General features: G+C 63.0%; 1 protein-coding gene across 1 annotated transcript; it reads left to right on the top strand.

Moving 5' to 3' along the window:
• Positions 1–11,236: 11,236 nt before the first annotated feature.
• On the top strand, positions 11,237–18,461 carry ZNF696 (zinc finger protein 696). Its single transcript, XM_041768566.1, has 3 exons — positions 11,237–11,323; positions 14,171–14,278; positions 16,875–18,461. The coding sequence occupies exons 2-3, from the start codon at positions 14,245–14,247 to the stop codon at positions 17,972–17,974; spliced, it is 1,134 nt and encodes a 377-aa protein (XP_041624500.1). The 5' UTR covers positions 11,237–11,323; positions 14,171–14,244; the 3' UTR covers positions 17,975–18,461.
• The last annotated feature ends 2,163 nt before the right edge of the window (positions 18,462–20,624 follow it).

Here is a 20,624-nt window from a genome sequence, read left to right as displayed (position 1 = left end):
TTCTACTGAGGCCGCAGTGTTGGCCTAGTTTCTCCTGCTACAGATGTGCCCTCGCCATGACAACAGCCCCAGATGCACGTCCTAGTTCAGAGGGGCACGGGCTCCACCATCCACCCCTGGGCCAGGGGCTGGGCTTACTGAGTGCTGCGCACCCCGACTTCCCGTCACCCCGCCTGCCAGCTGGGCTGGCCGGGATCCGTGGACTGAACCAAGTGTCCTCCAGACGCCGGTCTTCAGTTGATTTCCACACTGGGCTCCCCCAGGATTTGTCCTTGAGACCCTGATTGCTGAGTGCGAGCGCAGAAGTGGAAACTGGCGCCAGGCGCACGGGATCACCTGCTGTGTGCTGTGCCCCAGGCAGGCGGGAGCTCCGGCCCTGCATCCAGCTCCTACCGACACGCAAGCCGCGTGGTGGCCCCGCCCTGCCGCTCGCCTCCGGGCCCTCGCCGGCAGGGTACACACCCTGTGCACTGGCCTGGGCATGATTCTCCACCTCGTGTTTGTGTGAGCGCCCCACGGGATTAGGTGAAGCAGCAGAGCACAGGCCAGTCAGGAGGTAACAGCAGGAGCTCCTAGCGTGCACGGCCTCCCGCCTCCCGCCTGGAATCACGTCCTTTCCCAAGATCGTGTATTAGGTCTGCGCATTCCTGGCTCACCCGCTCAGTAAGCCCTTCCTGAGCACCCGCACTGGGCTGGGCGTCCCCACAGCAGGTCTCACCCCACGCTGGCCTCAGGGCCCCCGGGCTGGTGCTCTGTGCCTCTGCTGCACCACGGGCACTCACTAGGGGTCACCCAGGCCATCAGGGCCCGGATCCCCCGCTTAACTTGTTACGCCCCAGGCTCTATGCTAAACCAGGTCCGGCGGGGTTTTCCCAAGCCCGTGGGAACCAGGCACGCTGCCCTTCCCAGGGATCCCTGTGGGGGAATGTCTGAGTGGGGTCTGAGCTGGACCCTGACCCGCGGAGGGGTGAGGCCGGGGCCGGGAGGGGTGAGGCTGGGGCCGGGGAGGGGCCGGCTGGACCCTGACCCGCGGAGGGGTGAGGCCGGGGCCGGGAGGGGTGAGGCTGGGGCCGGGGAGGGCCGCTGGACCCTGACCCGCGGAGGGGTGAGGCCGGGGCCGGGGAGGGGTGAGGCTGGGGCTGGGGAGGGCCGGCTGGACCCTGACCCGCGGAGGGGTGAGGCCGGGGCCGGGGAGGGCCGCTGGACCCTGACCCGCGGAGGGGTGAGGCCGGGGCCGGGAGGGGTGAGGCTGGGGCCGGGGAGGGGCCGCTGGACCCTGACCCCGCGGAGGGGTGAGGCCGGGCCGGGGAGGGGTGAGGCTGGGGCTGGGGAGGGCCGGCTGGACCCTGACCCGCGGAGGGGTGAGGCCGGGGCCGGGGAGGGCCGCTGGACCCTGACCCGCGGAGGGGTGAGGCCGGGCCGGGTCTCGGGGGCGCGACTGTACTAGCTGCGGGCGGAGAAGCCGCATCCCGGTCCGCAGGTGCGGAGGGCAGCGCCCGAGCGGGGAGGAGCGCGGCCCGGCCGCCAGCGACCCGGAAGCGGCGATGCGGCCGGAAGTGCGGCGGCGGGAGCGCGCCCCTCCCCCTCCCCTCCCCCCGCCGCCCGCCCCTCTGGCGCCCCCAGCGGCGGATCCTCGCCTGGCGGGCGGCCCGGGCGGCGGAGGGGGCGGGGGGGCGCTGAGCGACAACATCCCAGGCCGGGCGCCCGCTGCATCTGAGCGGCCCCGGCGGTGCGTGCTGCAGGCACAGCGCGGTCACTGCGCGGGCGGGCGGCCGCGGGCGACGTGCAGGAGACCGGGCCCCCTGCAGCCAGCGCGCGGCCCCGAAGGCCCGGGGACACCACACGGGGCGCCGCGGCGGCCGGGCGCCCGGTGGAGCTGGAGACCCAGGTGCGCTCGACAGGCTCGACGGGCCGCTGGGCGGCTGGGCGGCGCCAGAGACCTCTGGGCACCGAGGAGCCCCGCGCCCGCCGCCTGGGGGGACGAGCCTTAGCGGGCCAGCAGCTGCAGCCCTGGGGAGTCGGGGGCGAGGGCCTCACCAACGTCAGGGACGTGCCAGGGGTCCAGCGCGCTCCGGCTCCACATCAGAGAATCCACACTGGAAAGAAACCAGTGAGTGACGAGGCCCTGGCGGAGCCTCTGGTGGGGCTCAGGCTGCGGGGGCCCAGGGTTCAGGTGGACAGAGACCCTGTGAATGCTGCGCTTGTGGGAAAGGGGGAGCCGGCGCGGGAGCGTGCAGGTGCGCGGCTGCACAGGCACTGGTGGGCTGCGCTGGAGGGAACCTCGTCACTGCCACCTTGCAGGACAGAACCATCACTGAGCAGCTTTAGCATCTAAGTGTCACCGGGAGGACGCGCCCCCGCCTGCCACAGTGCGGGGCCACGGCAACGCCTTCAGGCAGAGCTCTCCTGCCCCGAAACAGCGGCACCTTCAGGGAAGCAGCTGCGGGTGAAGCTCTCCCCTCGTGGTCACCCCAACGCCACGGCCAGAGCGCTCCTTCCAAAGCGAGCCCGCGGGAGAAAGGCCTGCAGGCCGGAGCGCTGCATCGGGTGGTGGTCTAGAAAGGCGCGTGTTCCGTGGAGACCGGGTGATTTCTGAGGCATGGTGGGCGCAACTGCCGGTTGACAGGATCGCAGAGATCGCCACGCTTGGCCTGTCTGTTGTACATTGGATGCTGGGAGCCCACTGGGGACACTCAAGAACGAGAGCGGAGACCTCATTCCCACGCCCACTGCAGCTACCCTCGGTTGCAGGAAGCAGAGAGCTGTCGGGCCACTGCGACAGGCCCCACCAACCAGCCCGAGAGAGGGAGGCTTGTCTACAGTCTTTTCGCACCCTGGGTACATGTCCACCCGCCTTTCGCAGCCTGCCCTCCCTTTTGCCCAGGCTGGGCCTCTTCCTTGGAGCAGCCCCACGCACCCCCTATCTTGGCTTTGGAGATCTCATGCTGAGCTCAATGAATTCTCATGAGGCACTGGACTCCCATAAGGCCCCTTGGCTCGCATTTTCTAGGATCCTTTTTCAGGGATGAGAGCACCCACTGAGGTGCCACACAGTTACCTCACCTGGAGGGCCTGCTAGATGCCAGGGGGTTGGGGTGGGGGGACAGGCCCAGGTAGAGTGGGGGATCTGGATTTACTTACAACACCCCCCAGTGACAGCGACGACGGCATTCCAGGTCTGGGGACCTCGGGTCTCACCCGCCCTGAAAGGAGGAGCACCTGCACAGGAGCCCGGATACCACCGGGCCAGGCCCTGGAACTGCTGGACGCTCAGCTGGGCTTGGGCCAGCGGCTGTGCTTACGTCCAGCTGTTGCAGCCGAGGCTCCTTCCCAAGCACTCAGCATCTTCAGCAGGCCGCAGCGGTGGACGGCGATGCGCCCCCCCCCCCCCCCCACCCCCGCCGAGCCCAGGCTGCAGGATGCGCGGCCCCCGCCCTCCCCCCAGAGCACTGCAACCACCGGGGCTCCTTCCCAGCCACAGACCAGGGGCCCTTCTAGAGCCAGACGCCCGCTGGGGCCCCTGCTTGCCTCCTTCCTGCAGCCTTCAGGGCCCTGCCCGCCCGGTCCCCTTGCCCGTTCGCTCCGGGTCTCCGCGGCCCCGACCATTTCTCAGAGGCTCCACGGCCGCGGGCCACCCTGCACCTCGGACAGCTCCGGGCATGCGCAGCCGCGCTCGGGCTCTCGGGCGCCCCAGGCCGCGCGGAAGTGCCGGCGGGGCGGGGCCTCCCGTGGGCGCGGGCGCACCTGCGGCTCTGCGGGCTCCGGGCGGCGGGGGGCGGGGGGGCGTCCTCGGGCCTGCGGGACGGAGCCGCGGAGGGGCGTCGGCCGCCTGGAGCCCGCGCGTCGGCCGCCGGGTCCGACTTGAAGCTCGGGGAGAGCGCCCGCCCGGGGTGTTGAGGGCCGGTCCGGCGCGCCCCGGGCGGCAGGTGCTCCCCGCCCCACCCCGACCCCGTCGCCCGGCCCCTGCGCGGGTGCCTCGCGGCGGGAGCCCGCGGGCCGCACGTCCGAGAACACCGAAGTCCGGTCTTGCAGGAGCGCAGATTTCAGCGGTTTGGGAGTTCGTTTCGCCCTGAGAGGCAGTCGCGCCCTTTGCAGGCGCTTGGACCCTGGGGAGGAACGGAACAGGCCCGCAGCCCCGTGCGCCTTGCGCCCCCAGCGCCCTGACCTCCGGGCGGGAAACAGGCTCAGAGAGGACCGCGCAGCCCGGGTGTGCTCCCACCTGCGCCCCACCTGCGCCGGGTGCCAGGCCCCAGGTGCGAGGTGGAAAGCCCTGGCCCCTGCCCGGGGGGCGCCACACAGCCCGGGGGCGCAGGGCAGCTAACGGGACAGGTGTGCACAGGTGCCCAAGGCCAGTAACTCAGGACTGCCCGCCCTGTCCTAGGTCTCAGGCAGGTGAGGTCATCTGTCCAAACTATGCGGCTAGTAGCTGCCCATGCCAGCATCTGACCCAGGTTCCCTTACTGCCACCCTGCATTCTGGGAGCAGCACCACGGCAAGGCCGCCGCCCCTCCGCACCTGACCCTCAGGCTGCCCCATGGGACGAGGCACCCCCTGGCGTGGGGCAGCAACCAGCCAGCGAACGGTGGACGGTGAACCACGGCTGGAAACGAGACTGAGTGACCTGTGGGCACAGGGAGCAGATTGCTTCCCTGTCCCCGATCCACTTGCCCACCCAGCAGGTCCGTCTGCCACCACTGCCTGGGAGAGGGCACCATGGCACGGAGCAAGAGGAGACTTCATTTAAGCCTTGAAAGCTCTAGAACATTCTCCATGGTCCTTACACTTGACGGGCAGCTCAGGTGCCTGTAACATTCTTGGGGTGTGTTTGTGGTCTGCGTTTTTCCTCGCAGGTGTCTCCTGAGCTTGTTCCGTGTCGTCACTCTTTCCTTGCCCCTGAACTTGAGCGTCATCAGCTCCGTGGGGACACTATTGACTCTTCCTGAGATGTACTGCTTAATATTTTTATTTTTTTAATTTTTAAAAAAGATTTTATTTATTTATTCATGAGAGACACACAGAGAGAGAGGCAGAGGGAGAAGCAGGTTCCACGCGGGGAGCCCCACGTGGGACTCGATCCCAGGACCCAGGGATCTCACCCTGGGCTGAAGGTGGCGCTAAACTGCTGAGCCACCAGGGCTGCCCATGCTTAATATTTTTAAATGTTTTTTATTAGAATATAATTTGACATATTTAAAACTCCCACATCTTAAGTGTCCTGCTTGACTCCATCTACGTTTCCTCTTCCTGTAAAGCCACTCAGGTCAAGACAGAACTTTCCAGAACCTCCCCTGGTAGTCAGTACTCCCAAGGTGACGGCTGTTGGAGCTGGAGCTTCGGGTGAATGGGATGGTGGCAGGTGCCCAGCGTGGTGCCGGACTGCTTGTTCAGCCCGGTGCTCTGGAGGCTCCAGCGGCGGGTCTCCCTTCCCGCCCGCCACCACCCCCCTGCTGCCCCAGCTTTACTCGGCGTTCAAGGCCTGGGTCAGGTCGTCCGCCGTCCGCCTCTTCAAGTCTTCCCGCCGCTGTTCTCTTCCGTGTCACTGTGTGAGGCTCCTTTACACTCATTCAACGTCCCGTCGCGTCTAACGTGGGTTTTACTTCTGATGCCTTTTCGTCTTCTAGGAATAAATGTTCATCAAATCTAACCATTAAATACATTTTCCACAAAACTAGCTTCAGGAAGCATCATGGGGAAATGAACGTACAGTGAAATCCTAGCAAACTATTCTAACTTGTGCTTCAAAGAGGACTTTAAAAATTCTAAATAGCTTCTCAACACGGACACGTGTGCTTGGGGCGCCGCTGCATGTTTCCAGGTGGTTTCCCAGCTAGAGTCCCTGGGGGCTCCCCCCCCACCCGCTGAAGCCCTCCCCTCGCTGGGTGGGCCCACTGAGGCCTGTAGCTGGCCGCCATCCTCTGGGGCGCAGGAAGCACCCCGGGCCCTGCCGCTGCGGGGCTGATCCCGGGGTTCTCCTCCCGGAGACCCGAGTGCCTCTCTGTCCAATTCTTCTGCGCGTCCTGCTGACTCAGCATCCACTGCATCATGGGGTTCCTTTGTCTGAGCTCCTCATTTTTGTCAGTAGCACCAATTGCGATGTCATGGTCGCGTGTGGAGCCCTAGCGCTGGCTCAGCGCCTGCCCCTGTCACCAGCCAGCCAGGTCCCGGGGGAGGGGGGTGGCAGCTTCCCTCCTCACCGCTGCACAGGTGGGCGCACCCCCGCAGATGCGCGGGGTCCCTGTCCGAGGCCCGCAGCCTGGGGGCAGTGCCTGGAGCCCACCGTCGAGCCAGCGGTGGCAGGGGGGCCTCCCAGGCTCGCCTCATGCCTCCATTCTGTGTGATCCCTTTGTGTTTTCTGGGGGGAAAGTGAGGGAAAGGCCGCCACAGGGTTCTCTCGGAGCAGCAGTCCTGGTTTATTTTTAGGAGAAGGAAGCAGATCCTAGATGTTTTCAGAGAGCCTGCCTCGTCACGTCGGCGCGGAGGGCAGGAGGCAGACCAACAGCCACAGCACACCTGGCGGCCCTGCTCGGTGCCCACTGCTGCGGGAGCGTGGGGGGGGGCGGACAGAGTGGGGCTCTGGGGCCCGCTGGCTTCTCCGCTCCGCGGCTCCTTTGGGGGCCGCCGCACTTGCACCTGCCAGCCCCGCTCCCGCCACAGCAGGAGCCTCGCAGGCTGGTGCCGGCCCTTAGCATTCCGGGTGCCACCCGCCCGGGCTCTTCTCCATCCTGCCTCTGGCCTGGCCTCCTCCCCCCACACCCGCCCCTCCTACCCCGGGTCTGTCCTTGCCTCCTACCCCCTCCCCCGGCCCGGGAGGAGACGCTGCTGTCCCCAAAGCCGCTCCAGCTGAGGCTGCGTCTGGTGACGTTTACCTCCTCCCTTTCAGCTTTCAGACTTGTACCCAGCACCCCAGAGTGAGGAGCCCATTGTCTTGTGGGAGACAGCCCCGCGGTGTCGGGCGTGGGGGGGCCAGCAGGCTAAGCACCTGCTGGGTCCTGCAGAAGGACCGGGGCCCCAGGTTGGATGCAGCCACGACCGTGAGCCGGGGGAGGGGGACAGCCTCCCCGTGAGTCTCACCTGGTGCTCCCCCCCACCTCCCCGGAAGCCTGGACGGGCCACTCAGGACTGGCAGGTGTGGGGAGCCCAGCTCCGCAGCTTCCTGGGGGCAGCGGCTCCCACGGGCGGGGCAGTGTGGACAAGCTTCGGAGCCCAGCCGCCCACTCCTGCGGCTCCCCCTCCCCCGCCCACGGAGACCCAGGGGCCAGCTGCGCACAGGCACCCAGGGGGCGCAGGACCCCTGCCCCCCCTTGGGTACCCTCAGCCTCAGGTTTTCCGAGGGTTATGACAAAGGCTGCAACGCCACCCGCCTGTGCTGTCCCACCCCTTGCGGAACGTGTGTGCCCCACGGTCCTGTCCTGCCCCAGCCTGACACTGGCCCCCGCACAGCTCGCCCTGGCCGTGGGGGGCGGGAGGGGGCAGAGTCGCTAACCTGTCTGGGCCCCGCGCAACCTGAGCAGACGGAGACGGAGACGGGGTGGAGGGGGGACTGGCCAGCGGGAGGGGGGACGGGGGAGGAGCGGCCTTCCGGAATACCCGAGGTGATCCACCGGAATGCGGAGGGGAACCTTCACTTCTTCGAAATCATCCTTTTAAATTTTTGTTTTTGTTTTAGGATTGTGTGTATTTATTCCTGAGAGGCACTGAGAGAGGCAGAGACCCTGGCAGAGGGAGAAGCAGGCTCCCTGCGGGGACCCCGGGGTCACACCCTGAGCCGGAGGCAGGCGCTCAACCGCTGAGCCCCCCAGGCGTCCCTAATGTTTTATTTTCTATGTGTCTTTTAATAATTAATGAGAAAGAAACACTGCAGAGCGCGGTGGGGGTTTCCGGGTGCCACCTGCTGCGAAGATGCGGGGGTGGGGGGGTGCCTGCAGGTGGCCCTTGGGGGCAGGAGGAGGAGAGGCCGCAGGTGCTGCAGGTGCTGAGGAGGCTTCCGGAGCCGCCCTGGTCCTGCCCCCTTCTCGAGCATCCTGGCTATGGCCACTGCTCTGGCAGGGGTGGGGCCTCAGACCGGGGCTCATTCCACCCACCAGGCGTCCTCCGCGGTCTGGACCACCCTTTCCCTTGGCCCCGGGGGGCTTGCACGCCCCACCTCCCTGGGGCCCGGCTGTGCTGGCGCTGCCCGACAGGGGGACCGGGAGGGCCGCGGGCCTTCTCCCAGGTTCCCACGATGCCTGTTCCCGGCCCGGCCTCGGAATGAGGCGGGCGCCCAGGCAGAGCCCGCCCCCGGGGCCTGAGCGCCAGCCTCTGTGGTTTCCAGCCACGGGCACAAAGTAGGATTATCCTGACCAAGGGAGGGTCACCTCCGTTTTCCCTGGGCCAGCTCCTTCCTCTCGAAATCCCCTCTTCCTCGTCTGCAAGGTAGCCCCCCACCCTCTGTCCATCTCTCTCTCCCTCAGGGTTCTTAATATGAGGAGAGGCGACTGACGCAGTGACGGGGTACAGACGGGCTGCACTAGCGGAGGGACTGACCCCATGCGTGGCTGGGGCACAGGCCAGTTGGTGTGTTTGGCCTTCAGCCCCGCCAGGCCCTCCCGACCCAGGGCCGGGCCCTTGCAGTCCAGGACCCCCGCCAAAGCAGCAGCGTGAGCAGCAGCAAGTCCTCAGCACCGTCCGGGGCCCACACCGACTTGGAAGCTGGGGGGCAGCCCACAGGGTGAGGAGCTGCTTCAGCAACGCGGAGCAGGCAGGGTTCCTGGCGGTCACCTCTCCTCCTCTCCTCTGCAGGCCCGGCCCTGTGTGGCCTCGGGCTCCAAATGACCTCGGGGAACAGAGGGAGGGGACCACTGCCTGGGAGGAAAGGGCTGCTCCAGCCAGAGGGTCCCGAGCAGACGCAAACAGTGGCCCCCTCACACACACCCTGGAACCTGCTAGAAAATAACGTGCAGCCCAGGATGGAGTCACGGCTGTGGCCGGCAACAAAAAAGCCCTCTTCTGGCCCCTGGTTGTCAGAGTAGTTCATGCAAGCCAGGAGGGGAACTCAAACCCATTTTTCCCTATTATTATTTTTAAAGATTTTATTTGTTCATGAGAGACACACAGAGAGAGAGAGAGAGAGAGGCAGAGACCCAGGCAGAGGGAGGAGCAGGCTCCATGCAGGGAGCCTGAGGAGGGACTCGATCCCAGGACCCCGGGGTCACGCTCTGAGCCGAAGGCAGATGCTCAACCAAGGCAGATGCTCAACCGCTGAGCCACCCGGGCGTCCCTCTCCCAACCCTTTGTAGAACGGTTTGGGAACTCGAGCCCCTCGGCCCCGCAGTGCCTTGGTGCGCTCCCGATTCTCAAGGGTGTTTTCTTACGAAACCACAGGACAGTCACCAAATTTGGGTGCAGGGATCCAACCCTTGAGCCCCCAGCACAGCCTCCAGTTCTGCCTTGTGGACCGTGTCCACCGGGGTCACCGGCAGTGTCCTCCCTGGCGTCATACCCCGCCCTGGCCGCGCTCCCTCGGCCTTCCTCCTCCAGGATGGCGGACTGGTTGAGGAGGGAAGACAGCAGGCGACATCTGACCACGTGTCACAATGATCACTCGCCAGTGAAGAGCCGATGGACACGGTGGGCCTCCGCGTGGGGCGCTGTGGGCACCTCTCTGCGGTATCCCCTCTGCAGACGCCGGACCCATGTCCGGTGACGAAAGGGAACAACCGAGTGAGCTTAGGAACAGGGGCTTCCCCCGGGAGCCTCAGGAGGCCCCAGCCCCCACCCACACCTTCACTGGGCCCTGGGGGAGACCCCAGCACAGGCCCGGCAAGGCTGGGGTAGGGGCAGAGGGAGAAGCCGACGTCCCGCTGAGCAGGGGCTCAGAGGCTCACCATCGGGAGCCTAAGTGGCCGGACCACGCAGGGACCCAGGGCGCGGGGGGCATCATGTGTCAAAGCCTACATCTCTGCTGCCTTTCTGCTAGGCCCATGATCCGTATTTGCCTCTGAATAAACCGAAGGAGCCCTGTCCCCAATCCGAGGGGGCCGCAGGAAAGCTAACCATTCTCTGAGGTTGTCCTGGCCCCAAACCCGGTACCAGATCCCACACGGGGCCCAGGACAAGAGCTGAAAACCCACCTGCCCGCTGGCATCACAACCCCTGATGATTGATGAAAGAACACCTGTTGTCTGTCCCCTGACACCACCTCTGATGGGACCGTACCCTGGAGTCCCGAAGGAACAGCACCCGGGCCCCAGGGGACAACGGCCGCCCCGCCCCGGGGTCTCCCAGAAGCTGCGCAGGCTCTTCTCTGTCACCCACACCCAGCAGGAAGCCGCCCCACCTGCTCTGGCTGGCGTCTGCCTTTGGCTTGTGAGAGGCCTAGAGCCCTCTTGGCTGGTCCTGGGGCCGCCCCCAGGTCCTCGGGCCCTGAGTGGACAGGCCTGGGTGCAGGTGGGGGCGTGCCGGGTGGAGATGAGGAGGGTGCAGGAGGTAGGGGGTGCTGGGTGCAGGTGGGGGTGCCGGGTGCAGGTGGGGGGTGCCAGATGCAGGTGGGGAGGCTGCCAGGTGCAGGTGGGGAGGGTGCAGGGTGCAGATGGGGGCTGCCAGGTGCAGGTGGGGAGGGTGCAGGCGGGAAGGCTGCTGGGTGCAGGTGGGGGGTGCTGGGTGCGGGTGTGGGGGGGTGCCGGGTGCAGGTGGGGAGGGTGCCAGGTGCAGGTGCGGGGTGCCGGATGCAGGTGAGGGGTCCCGGGTGCAAGCGGGGAGGCTGCCGGGTGCAGGTGGGGGGTGCAGGGTGCAGGTGAGGGGGCCGGGGTGCAGGCAGGGAGGGTGCCGGGTGCAGGTGGGGGGTGCAGGGTGCAGGTGAGGGGGCCCGGGTGCAGGCGGGGAGGCTGCCGGGTGCAGGTGGGGGGTGCAGGGTGCAGGTGAGGGGGCCCGAGTGCAGGCGGGCTCTCCGCAGCCGAGCAGGGTCCGCGCGCCAGGAGGGAGCGCGCTCCTCGGAGAAGGGGCCGCTGCGGTGCTCCGTCCTGTCCGCGGACGCTCGCGGCCCGGGTCCCTCGCGGGGGCTTCCCTCCCCCAGTCCCGCCAACCGCCCCCCGCCGGGGGCGCCTCCACCTTTCTCCACCCGCACCGCCTCGACCACTCGGTCACCGCCCCCGGGCCTGGCTGGAGGCCGGCGGGCGGGAGCGGGGGTCCCGGCGAAACCCGCGCGGGAGGAAGGACCAGCGCGCCTGATGCGGAGCCCGCGCGGGGAGCAGCCGAGTGCACGGCCTCCCGCGGCCTAGAGCGTCACCGGAAGTGCCGCGCCGCCGCGCTGGGGACCGAGCGCATCCGGCGAACGGCGGGGCTGCAGGTGAGTGTCGCTGCGGTGCTGCGGGCGGTGCCGGAGCGGGAACCCGGGGCCCGGGCGCGGCTCCGTGCGCTGATGCGGGGCTCTCGCTTCACAGAGCTGCACGTGCGCCCCAGGGGAGTCCCCGCCGGACCGCGCGGCGGCCCCGACCTCGTCCCCCGACCACGCTGAGGCCCCGACCTCCTCCCCGACCTCCTCCCCGACCATCCTGAGGGACCCCGACCTCCTCCCCGACCTCCTCCCCGACGATCCTGAGGGACCCCGACCTCCTCCCCCGACCATCCTGAGGGACCCCGACCTCCCCGACCATCTTGAGGGGCCGCGACCTCCTCCCCGACCATCCTGAGGGACCCCGACCTCCTCCCCGACCATCCTGAGGGACCCCGACCTCATCCCCCGACCATCCTGAGGGCCCCGACCTCCTCCCCGACCATCCTGAGGGCCCCGACCTCCTCCCCGACCATCCTGAGGGACCCCGACCTCCTCCCCGACCATCCTGAGGGACCCTGACCTCCTCCCCGACCATCCTGAGGGACCCCGACCTCCTCCCCGACCACCCTGAGGGCCCCGACCTCCTCCCCGACCACCCTGAGGGCCCGACCTCCTCCCCGACCATCCTGAGGGCCCCGACCTCCTCCCCGACCATCCTGAGGGACCCCGACCTCCTCCCCGACCATCCTGAGGGACCCTGACCTCCTCCCCGACCATCCTGAGGGACCCCGACCTCCTCCCCGACCACCCTGAGGGCCCCGACCTCCTCCCCGACCACCCTGAGGGCCCCGACCTCCTCCCCGACCATCCTGAGGGACCCCGACCTCCTCCCCGACCACCCTGAGGGCCCCGACCTCCTCCCCGACCACCCTGAGGGCCCCGACCTCCTCCCCGACCACCCTGAGGGACCCCGACCTCCTCCCCGACCACCCTGAGGGCCCCGACCTCCTCCCCGACCATCCTGAGGGCCCGACCTCCTCCCCGACCATCCTGAGGGACCCCGACCTCCTCCCCGACCATCCTGAGGGACCCTGACCTCCTCCCCGACCATCCTGAGGGACCCCGACCTCCTCCCCGACCACCCTGAGGGCCCCGACCTCCTCCCCGACCATCCTGAGGGACCCCGACCTCCTCCCCGACCACCCTGAGGGACCCCGACCTCCTCCCCGACCATCCTGAGGCCCGACCTCCCCCGACCTCCTGAGGGCCCCGACCTCCTCCCCGACCATCTGAGGGACCCGACTCTCCGACCATCCTGAGGACCCCGACCTCCTCCCCGACCATCCTGAGGGCCCCGACCTCCTCCCGACCACCTGAGGGCCCCGACCTCCTCCCCGACCATCCTGAGGGACCCCGACCTCCTCCCCGACCATCCTGAGGGCCCCGACCTCCTCTCCCGACCATCCTGAGGGCCCGACCTCCTCCCGACCACCTGAGGCCCGACTCCTCCCGACCACCCTGAGGGACCCCGACCTCCTCCCCGACCATCCTGAGGGCCCCGACCTCCTCCCGACCATCCTGAGGGCCCGACCTCCTCCCCGACCATCCTGAGGACCCGACCTCTCCCGACCATCCTGAGGGCCCGACCTCTCCCCGACCATCCTGAGGGACCCGACTCCTCCCCGACATCCTAGGCCGACTCCTCCCCGACCATCCTGAGGGCCCGACCTCTCCCGACACCTGAGGGCCCGACTCCTCCCCGACCACCCTGAGGGCCCCGACCTCTCCCCGACTATCCTGAGGGACCCGACCTCTCCCCGACCATCCTGAGGGCCCCACCTCCTCCGACATCTGAGGGACCCGACTCCTCCCCGACCATCCTGAGGGACCCGACCTCTCCCCGACCATCCTGAGGGACCCGACCTCCTCCCGACCATCTGAGGGACCCGACCTCCTCCCGCATCTGAGGGCCCGACCTCCTTCATTCCCAGCTGCGTGCACACTTTCACCTGCCCTAGTTTTTAGTTGAGGTTACGTTGTTTCCAAGGTTTGCTCTTAAGCAAGTCAGAGGTGCAGTGTCATACAGTGAGCGCCTGTGATCTCTGTGCGGCAGGTCCCCACCGGCGAGACGTCGGGGCGCCTGGAGGCCCCGTGGCTTGTCAGCTGCCGGGTGTCTCCCTTGTCTCCCCCTCCGCAGGTGTTGCCGTCCTGAAGTCTCTGCTACCCTTAGAGTACAAAGTGATAGTTATGTTGCCTTTCTGAATTACAAATGAGGAAGTTATATTTAAAAATACAGTGGCCTTTTGTCAGCTTTTTTGTGTGGATTACTTGACCCTTACTGATTTTGTTTTCTCATTAATACGTAGTGGTCCTTATGTATTAAGTATATGAATCTTTATGTTATAAATATACCTTGTCCCTGGGGTTTTCTTTTTTCATTTCTTTGTTTTTTTTACATTAAATTTCCTTGTGTAGTTAAATCTGTCAGACTTTACCTTTGGTGTTAAGCACAGCAAAAAACATTCCACAATCCAAAACTGCACTACTCAAATTTTTATTTTTTTGGTTTCATATTTTTATATTCAAACCTCTGTAATTATCAAGAAGCATTTTAAATCCCTAGCTATGTCTCCAGACATCTGAGGACTGACCAGAGATGCGGGGCAGGACCAGGGCAGGTGGCTAGCAGGTGCCCCCACACCCACCTGTGCTCTGCACCTGCCTGGGTGGGCCCAGGGGCCAGCCTGGTCAGGACAGCATTCCCAGAGGGTACCTTATGGAACACTACTAACTGGGGAGTCTGTTTAGTCGTGACTTTGATTTCTGGCTGCAGAACAGCCCCAGTGGAGTCCCCAGGAGGAGGGACTTTTTTCCCTTCACTTCCCATCACTTTCTCCCCTTGTCTTCTTTCTTACTCAGGCAGGTGTCCCCACTCCTGGTGCTTCTGCAAGGCACAGCAAGGAGAGCCCGCAGGCCTGGGTCTCCAGAACACCATGGACAGGGCTACCCCGGTGGACACACATGCAGGTGAGGGGTGGACAGCCAGGTGGGGTCAGGGAGGAGGGGACAGCTTAGGAATAGGGGCTCCAGAGCCTACCTGCCTGGCTGCTAGGGGATGTAGCTGGGCTTGGGCAGCACCTCCCAGTCCCCTTCTTTGCCTGGCATGGCTCCCACCCCTTCTGCCTGCTGGCCTCAGCACTCCCTGTTCCATCCCTTTGCTCCCCTGACCAACGTCTGCACCCCTGTCTCTTCTCTGGCCCCCCCGCCTGGAGATTTCTTAGAATGAGATTATCAGTTCTGGCCCCTTTTCTCGGCCAGCCTCAGACTAGGTGACCCTGAAGAGTGTGATGAGTGAAAACCCAGGCCCCTCTCTATTCTGAAGGTTTAAGGCCATGTTTATGGGTCGTCGGAGCTGAGGACTCCTATCCAGTTTACTGTTGTTGGTGTTACTACAGCATGAGACAACCAGTGCTCAGGACAACAGCGTCCTCCCCTGCGCAAGGATGCCCGCACTGCCTCAGGCTCTTCACCGTCATACTCTGATGTGTCGGGTTCGGCAGTGGGAGCCTGCGTGGAGTACGGCCATGGCTCCTAGAACACACTGCACACCCCCCACACACCTGCACCTGTTCTCCTTTGAAGTCAGAGAATCCCTGTGTCCCGTGATTCAGCTAACCTGTGTCCACGAACAGCACTCACCCCTACTTTGGGTTTTGCCTTGGAGCTGCCCTTCTAGTCCCGGACATCTAGGCTCTAGGCTGTGCCTCTCCCTCCCTGCCTCCCTCTTCTGACCTTAATCCTGGCCAGGCCCAGGCGCGCTTCTCCACAACCCTGCGGTTTGAGACTAAATAATAATGTAGCAAATGTCAACTTACCCAGAGGGGTGGGAGAGAAACAGGTTACAACCAAACACAGAGTTTTAAAGGGAATAAAGAGCACCCTTCTTGGTTGCTGGCTCCGAGCACCTGCCACAGGATCCGTGGCCTGGAAGTGGAATAGAAGCAAGTGTGAGGCCAGTGGTGGGCCTGACAGGTCTGGTGTGCGTCACTCTGGAGACTGGCTTCTTGGCCAGGGGACTGAATTTCTTAATTAGAAACCACGTTGTAACCTTTTGGGAAGACTTCCCTCCGTCAGGGTTTCTCAGCCTTGGCAGTGGACATTCTGGGATGGAAGACTCCTCGTTGTCAGGGTGTGTTGTGCATCATGGGATACTTAGCGTTCCTGGCCTCTGCCCACAGGATTCCAGTAATGCCCTCTCCCAGCTGGGACAACCAAAGATATTTTCCGAGGTAGCCAAACTGCCCCAGTTGAGAATGAGGGCTCCAGGTTTAGGGCTCCTCGGTGCCCCCTGGGAGGTTGTCACTGAAAGGATGCCCTCCTCCCCCCCCCCCCCCCCCCCCCCCCCGCCTGCTGGTGCCTGGGATGGCCTTGGGGCAGGCAGTTCAGGGACCTGATGCCTAACCCACAGGAGCTGGAAAGGGTATGTGTGCCCCTCCCCCCATTTTAACTCTGAATAACTCCTGCTTCAAAACCAGTGCTAGGGGTCAATTTCTGGAACATCTAAGTGTGCCAAACCACAAGACCAGACATGGGTGGGGGTGTGGCTCCCAGAAGGCCTCCCGCCTTGGCCTGTGCCTGGGGCCTCTCCCCATCTCCAGGTGCTCAGTGGGACAGCCCCTGCATTAGGGAATCCATGGAAAGTGGCTGTGGGTGCCTGCCTGCGCTAAGCTGCCCCGGGGACCACTGGCCTTGCCCCCGCCCCTGCCCTGCAGGGGCCTTTACCCCCTGGGCTGCTGCAGCCCTTGAGAAGTGTGGCTGCGGTGTGGGCATGGCCCCTGTGGAAAGCTGCTCTTGAGGTCGATGGGCTTGCCCTGGGGGGTGCCCTCCTTGAGCCAAGTGCAAGGTGGCATCCTTGTCTCACCTCCCAGGTGCCCCTGTAGGCGCAGCAAAGGTGGCAAGAACTGCCCAGTGTTTGGCGACCACACCCCTAAAGTCATTTATTTAAATGGGCGCGTGGTCTGTGCCCAGGAGCCAGCGGGGCCAGGCTGTGCTCAGCCAGGACGGGTGCCCCTCAGCCCAGCCGGCTCTGTCTCCTGTCGCTGGCTGTCGCTTACTCTTGGCACTGACCTCTGAGTAAGGATTCTCTTGTGTGGACCAGAGGCCCTTTGTGCTGGGCTGTGGGGAGCTGTCAGGGACAGAGTTGTCTTGGGAAGTCCAGGGTTGCAGAAGTGAGCTTCTGGGGCCAGAATGTGTGCCACCCAGGACCCCTGCTTTGCTGCCAGTTGTCTTTGCCTTCCAGGCCGTACAGCAGAAGCAGGGGCACCCAGAGCCTTCTGGGTTTCTGTCTCCTGCTCTCCTGAGCCTGAGGGTAGAGGCTCAGGCTACCGTAGAGTCCCAGCGGAGGGTCCTGATTGATTAGCTCCCTGCCCTTGCCCACTCCTGGGACCATGGGTGTCCGGCGCTGGGGAGAACTGGGCAGGGATGGGCTGGCACTACAGGTGTCGGGCGCCCGCCCTTACTGTCAGCGGCGTCTTACCCAGATGGCCACCACCAGTCCACACGGCTGCGTACCATCAGAGCTTCTTTAGGCCCCCTGTCATACCTGTCTGACCCTCTCTTCCAGCTTCCCTGGCACCGGCATCAGGTGACAGCCAGGCTTCTGGCTGTGCCGCTTCAGTGGCCAAGCGTGGGGCGCAGAGCGCAGAGCCGACGGTAAGGCAGGAGGCTTTGGAGGAAGAAGGGACACGGCATGGAGAGAGCACACAGGGGCCTCCCTGGATACATGAGCCCCCGGACCGCTGTGGGAACGAGGGGGCCAGAGACAGCCCCAGAGGTTCCCCTAGGGTTCCAGAGGTTTCTGAGACACCCGGAGGGGATACTGGCCATGAGAGCAGTGCGCCGCTGGGGTCAGAGGCCGCCCTGAGAGCTCTGCCGGCCACGGGCAGAAGAGGCCCCGGGAGGGGGCGGCCTTACCAGTGCAGCACCTGCGACCGTAGCTTCAAATGCTATTCGGATGCGGCGAAGCATCAGAGCATTCACTCTGGGGAGAAGCCATACTCCTGCAGCGACTGCGGCAAGGCCTTCATCCACAGCTCACACGTGGTCCGCCACCAGCGCACGCACCACGGCGAGAAGCCCTACGTGTGCAAGGAGTGCGGGCGGGCCTTCAGCCAGAGCTTCAACCTGGTACGGCACCAGCGGACTCACACAGGCGAGAAGCCGTATGGCTGTGCCGAGTGCGGCAAGGCCTTCGGGCAGCGCTCGGACGCCGCCAAGCACCAGAGGACGCACACGGGCGAGCGGCCGTACGCCTGCAGCGAGTGCGGCAAGGCCTTCCTGCACAGCTCCAATGTGGTGCGTCACCAGCGCACACACCGCGGTGACAGCCCGTACGAATGTCAGGAGTGCGGCCAGGCCTTCAGCCAGAGCTCCAACCTCCTGCAGCACCGGCGAGTGCACACGGGCGAGAAGCCGTACGCCTGCCCCGAGTGCGGCCGCGCCTTCAGCCGCAGCTCCTTCCTCAGCGAGCACCGGCGCATCCACACGGGCGAGAAGCCCTACGCGTGCGGCGAGTGCGGACGCGCGTTCCGGGCCCTGTCAGGCTTCTTCCGGCACCGGCGCGTCCACACGGGCGAGAAGCCCTTCCAGTGCGCTCAGTGCAGCCGCGCCTTCCGCCTGAGCTCGCACCTGATCCAGCACCAGCACATCCACGGCGTGGAGTGAACCCCCTCCCCCCCCGTGGGGACAGGGAGCAGGCCCTGGACCCTGCATGCCCGGGGGGGGCTGCGGCCCTCGTCCTACCCGCGGGTGGAGGGGGAGGGAGCCAGTGCCCCGAGGTCTGGCCCATGGGGAGCCCCCCGGGGTGTCTGCTGCCCGGCGCAGCGGTCAGGGGGCCAGGAGGAGGCCCAGGGAAGGCTGCTTTCCTGGGCGGGGAATGCGGAGTTCCCTGCAGGGGAAGAGGTGTCCACCAGAACAAATTTCACGTCTTTAACACTTCTTGCTGACGTGCAATTCACGTAGGGTGAAGTGCATAGAGCTTAAGGCCGGGTTTTATGAGATTTGACCACAATAGCCTGTTTTGACCTTGAGAACTGCGTGAGGTCTCCATCCCACCTTCAAACCATACCCCCTTAGCCTCCAAGGCAACCAGTGATCTTTCTGTCACTCTTTCTGCTCATTCTAGAACTTAAATAGAATGATTCAACATCTACTTTTCCGACTGACTTCTTTCCCACTGCTTAACGTTTTTGAGACTTATCTGTCTATCAGGAGTTGTTTGTTTTGGGTTTTGTTGCTGGTTGCTGGGGTTTTTGGTTTTTGTTTGTTTGTTTTTCTTAGTTCCATAGCACGTTTTAAAAGGCAAGAGTCACTTTCTACTTTGTATCAAAGCTTTGTGTTTATATCTGTGTGTCTTGTCAAGGTAGGAGCTCCTGTAGCCAGAATGATTTTTTTAATTTTATTTTTATTTTATTTTTTTTATTTTATTTTTTTAAAGATTTTATTTATTATTTATTTATGAGAGACAGAGAGAGAGGCAGAGACACAGGCAGAGGGAAAAGCAGGCCCCAAGCAGGGAGCCTGACGTTGGGACTCCATCCCAGGTCTCCAGGATCAGGCCCTGGGCTGAAGGTGGTGCTAAACCACTGAGCCACCCAGACTGCCCTATTTTTTTTTTAAATATTTTATTTATTCATTCATGAGAGACACAGAGAGATAGAGAGGCAGAGACACAGGCAGAGGGAGAAGCAGGCTCCATGCAGGGAGCCCGATGCAGGACTCCATCTTGGGACTCCAGAATCATGCCCTGGGCCAAAGGCAGGCACCAAACTGCTGAGCCACCCAAGGATCCCCCAACCAGAATGATTTTTAACACAGCCCTCCATACAGAGTATGCCAAAGCAGAATACCTTCCACCAAAGGGTGTTGGTGAAATATGTAGGGGAGTATGTGAAAGATGCTTACAGAGGAGACAGCGAGCTTGAGCAGAGGAGGCAAGAACACAGATCTGCTATGTTTTCACACCAAGTATGTAGCTTGAAGAACTCTGCTCAGCCTCATAAAGGCAGTACAAGAAAAGAAAGTTTAAGATTTAAAATTTGTCCCTTTTTTTAGATTTTACTTAACATATAGTGTAGCACTGGTTTCTGAAGTAGAATTCAGTAATTCAATATTTGTACCTTCTGGCTGCCTGGGTGTCTCAGATGGTTGAACGTCTGACCCTTGTTTTGGGCTCAGGTCTGATCTCAGGATCATAAGATCAAGGCCCGTGTTGGGCTCCATGCTCAGCAGAGAGTCTGCTTGGGATTCTTTCCCTCTCTCTGTCACTCTGCCCCCACCCTGCTAGCATGCTCTACAAAGAGATAAAAAAAGAAAAAGAAAAGAAAGGAAAAGATATTTGTACTTTCAATAAATGTTTCCTAAGCACTTAGTTGCCCAGGCTCTCTGCCACTGTTCTGAGACAAAACCACCATGACACGTGCATTCAGGGACTCTACAGGTTAGAGAGTGAAAGAGATGAGGAAAGCCATGTGTGTCATGCCCAATAAAATGCCCAGTTACAGAAGTACCTCCAGGGAAGTAAACATAGGAGATGCACACAGATGATCAGGGCCGGGGAAAGAAATTGGGATGAGCTTCCAGGAGTGGTGATTCCTGAGCCGGTTCTTCAGAATATTTAATCAACAGATGGACTAAATGTTTTGTATGAAGCAGAGGTCAGGGTGTGCTGGGGGTGTGAAAGGGTATGAGAAATGTGCTCACTCAGGGAACCTTGGAATCTGCGGAGAAACCAGAAAGTAAAATTTAAGTGAATTCATTATTCATAACTTAACATTTTACATAAAACAAAAACATTTTACATCACATCATGACAGCGTTGTGGATATGGATATTTGTTATTTGCCAGGTAGGAGGGGCAAAGTGTCTTAGTTGCACATTCAAGAACTCTGCCGTAATGAATTGGATGAGGTTATTTTGTTGAAAGTTTACTGTAACCACTAAGATCAATCTGAGCAGTCACCTGGCCATGAGTCCTAGGGTCCAGCTTCATGATCCCAGTCTGCCGTGGTCAGGCTACGGTTTGATGCTACTTCATGGTTATTATCTGCTCTAGCTTAACCACTGATTGTGAGTTACTGTGGGTCCTGTAACTGGCTGGGACCTCCAAAATAGCGGTACAAGTCTAGGGCTCTTGTGGGCATCGATTTCTTTTTCAGAAGTGGGCTTAGGCCCAGGGTTATGCAGAGTTGCCCTCAGATTGGATTCAGTGACACCACAGACATTGGGTTGCTGACTCTTGGGCCAAGGGTGAGGTAGAAACAGCCCAGAACTCCCACACTGAGCCAAAATATTCAGATAGGCTGAAGGGTCCCAG

Source organism: Vulpes lagopus, chromosome 9 (assembly GCF_018345385.1).
Source record: "Vulpes lagopus strain Blue_001 chromosome 9, ASM1834538v1, whole genome shotgun sequence".
Classification (NCBI taxonomy): domain Eukaryota; kingdom Metazoa; phylum Chordata; class Mammalia; order Carnivora; family Canidae; genus Vulpes; species Vulpes lagopus.
This window is presented reverse-complemented; position numbering and strand designations above follow the sequence as displayed.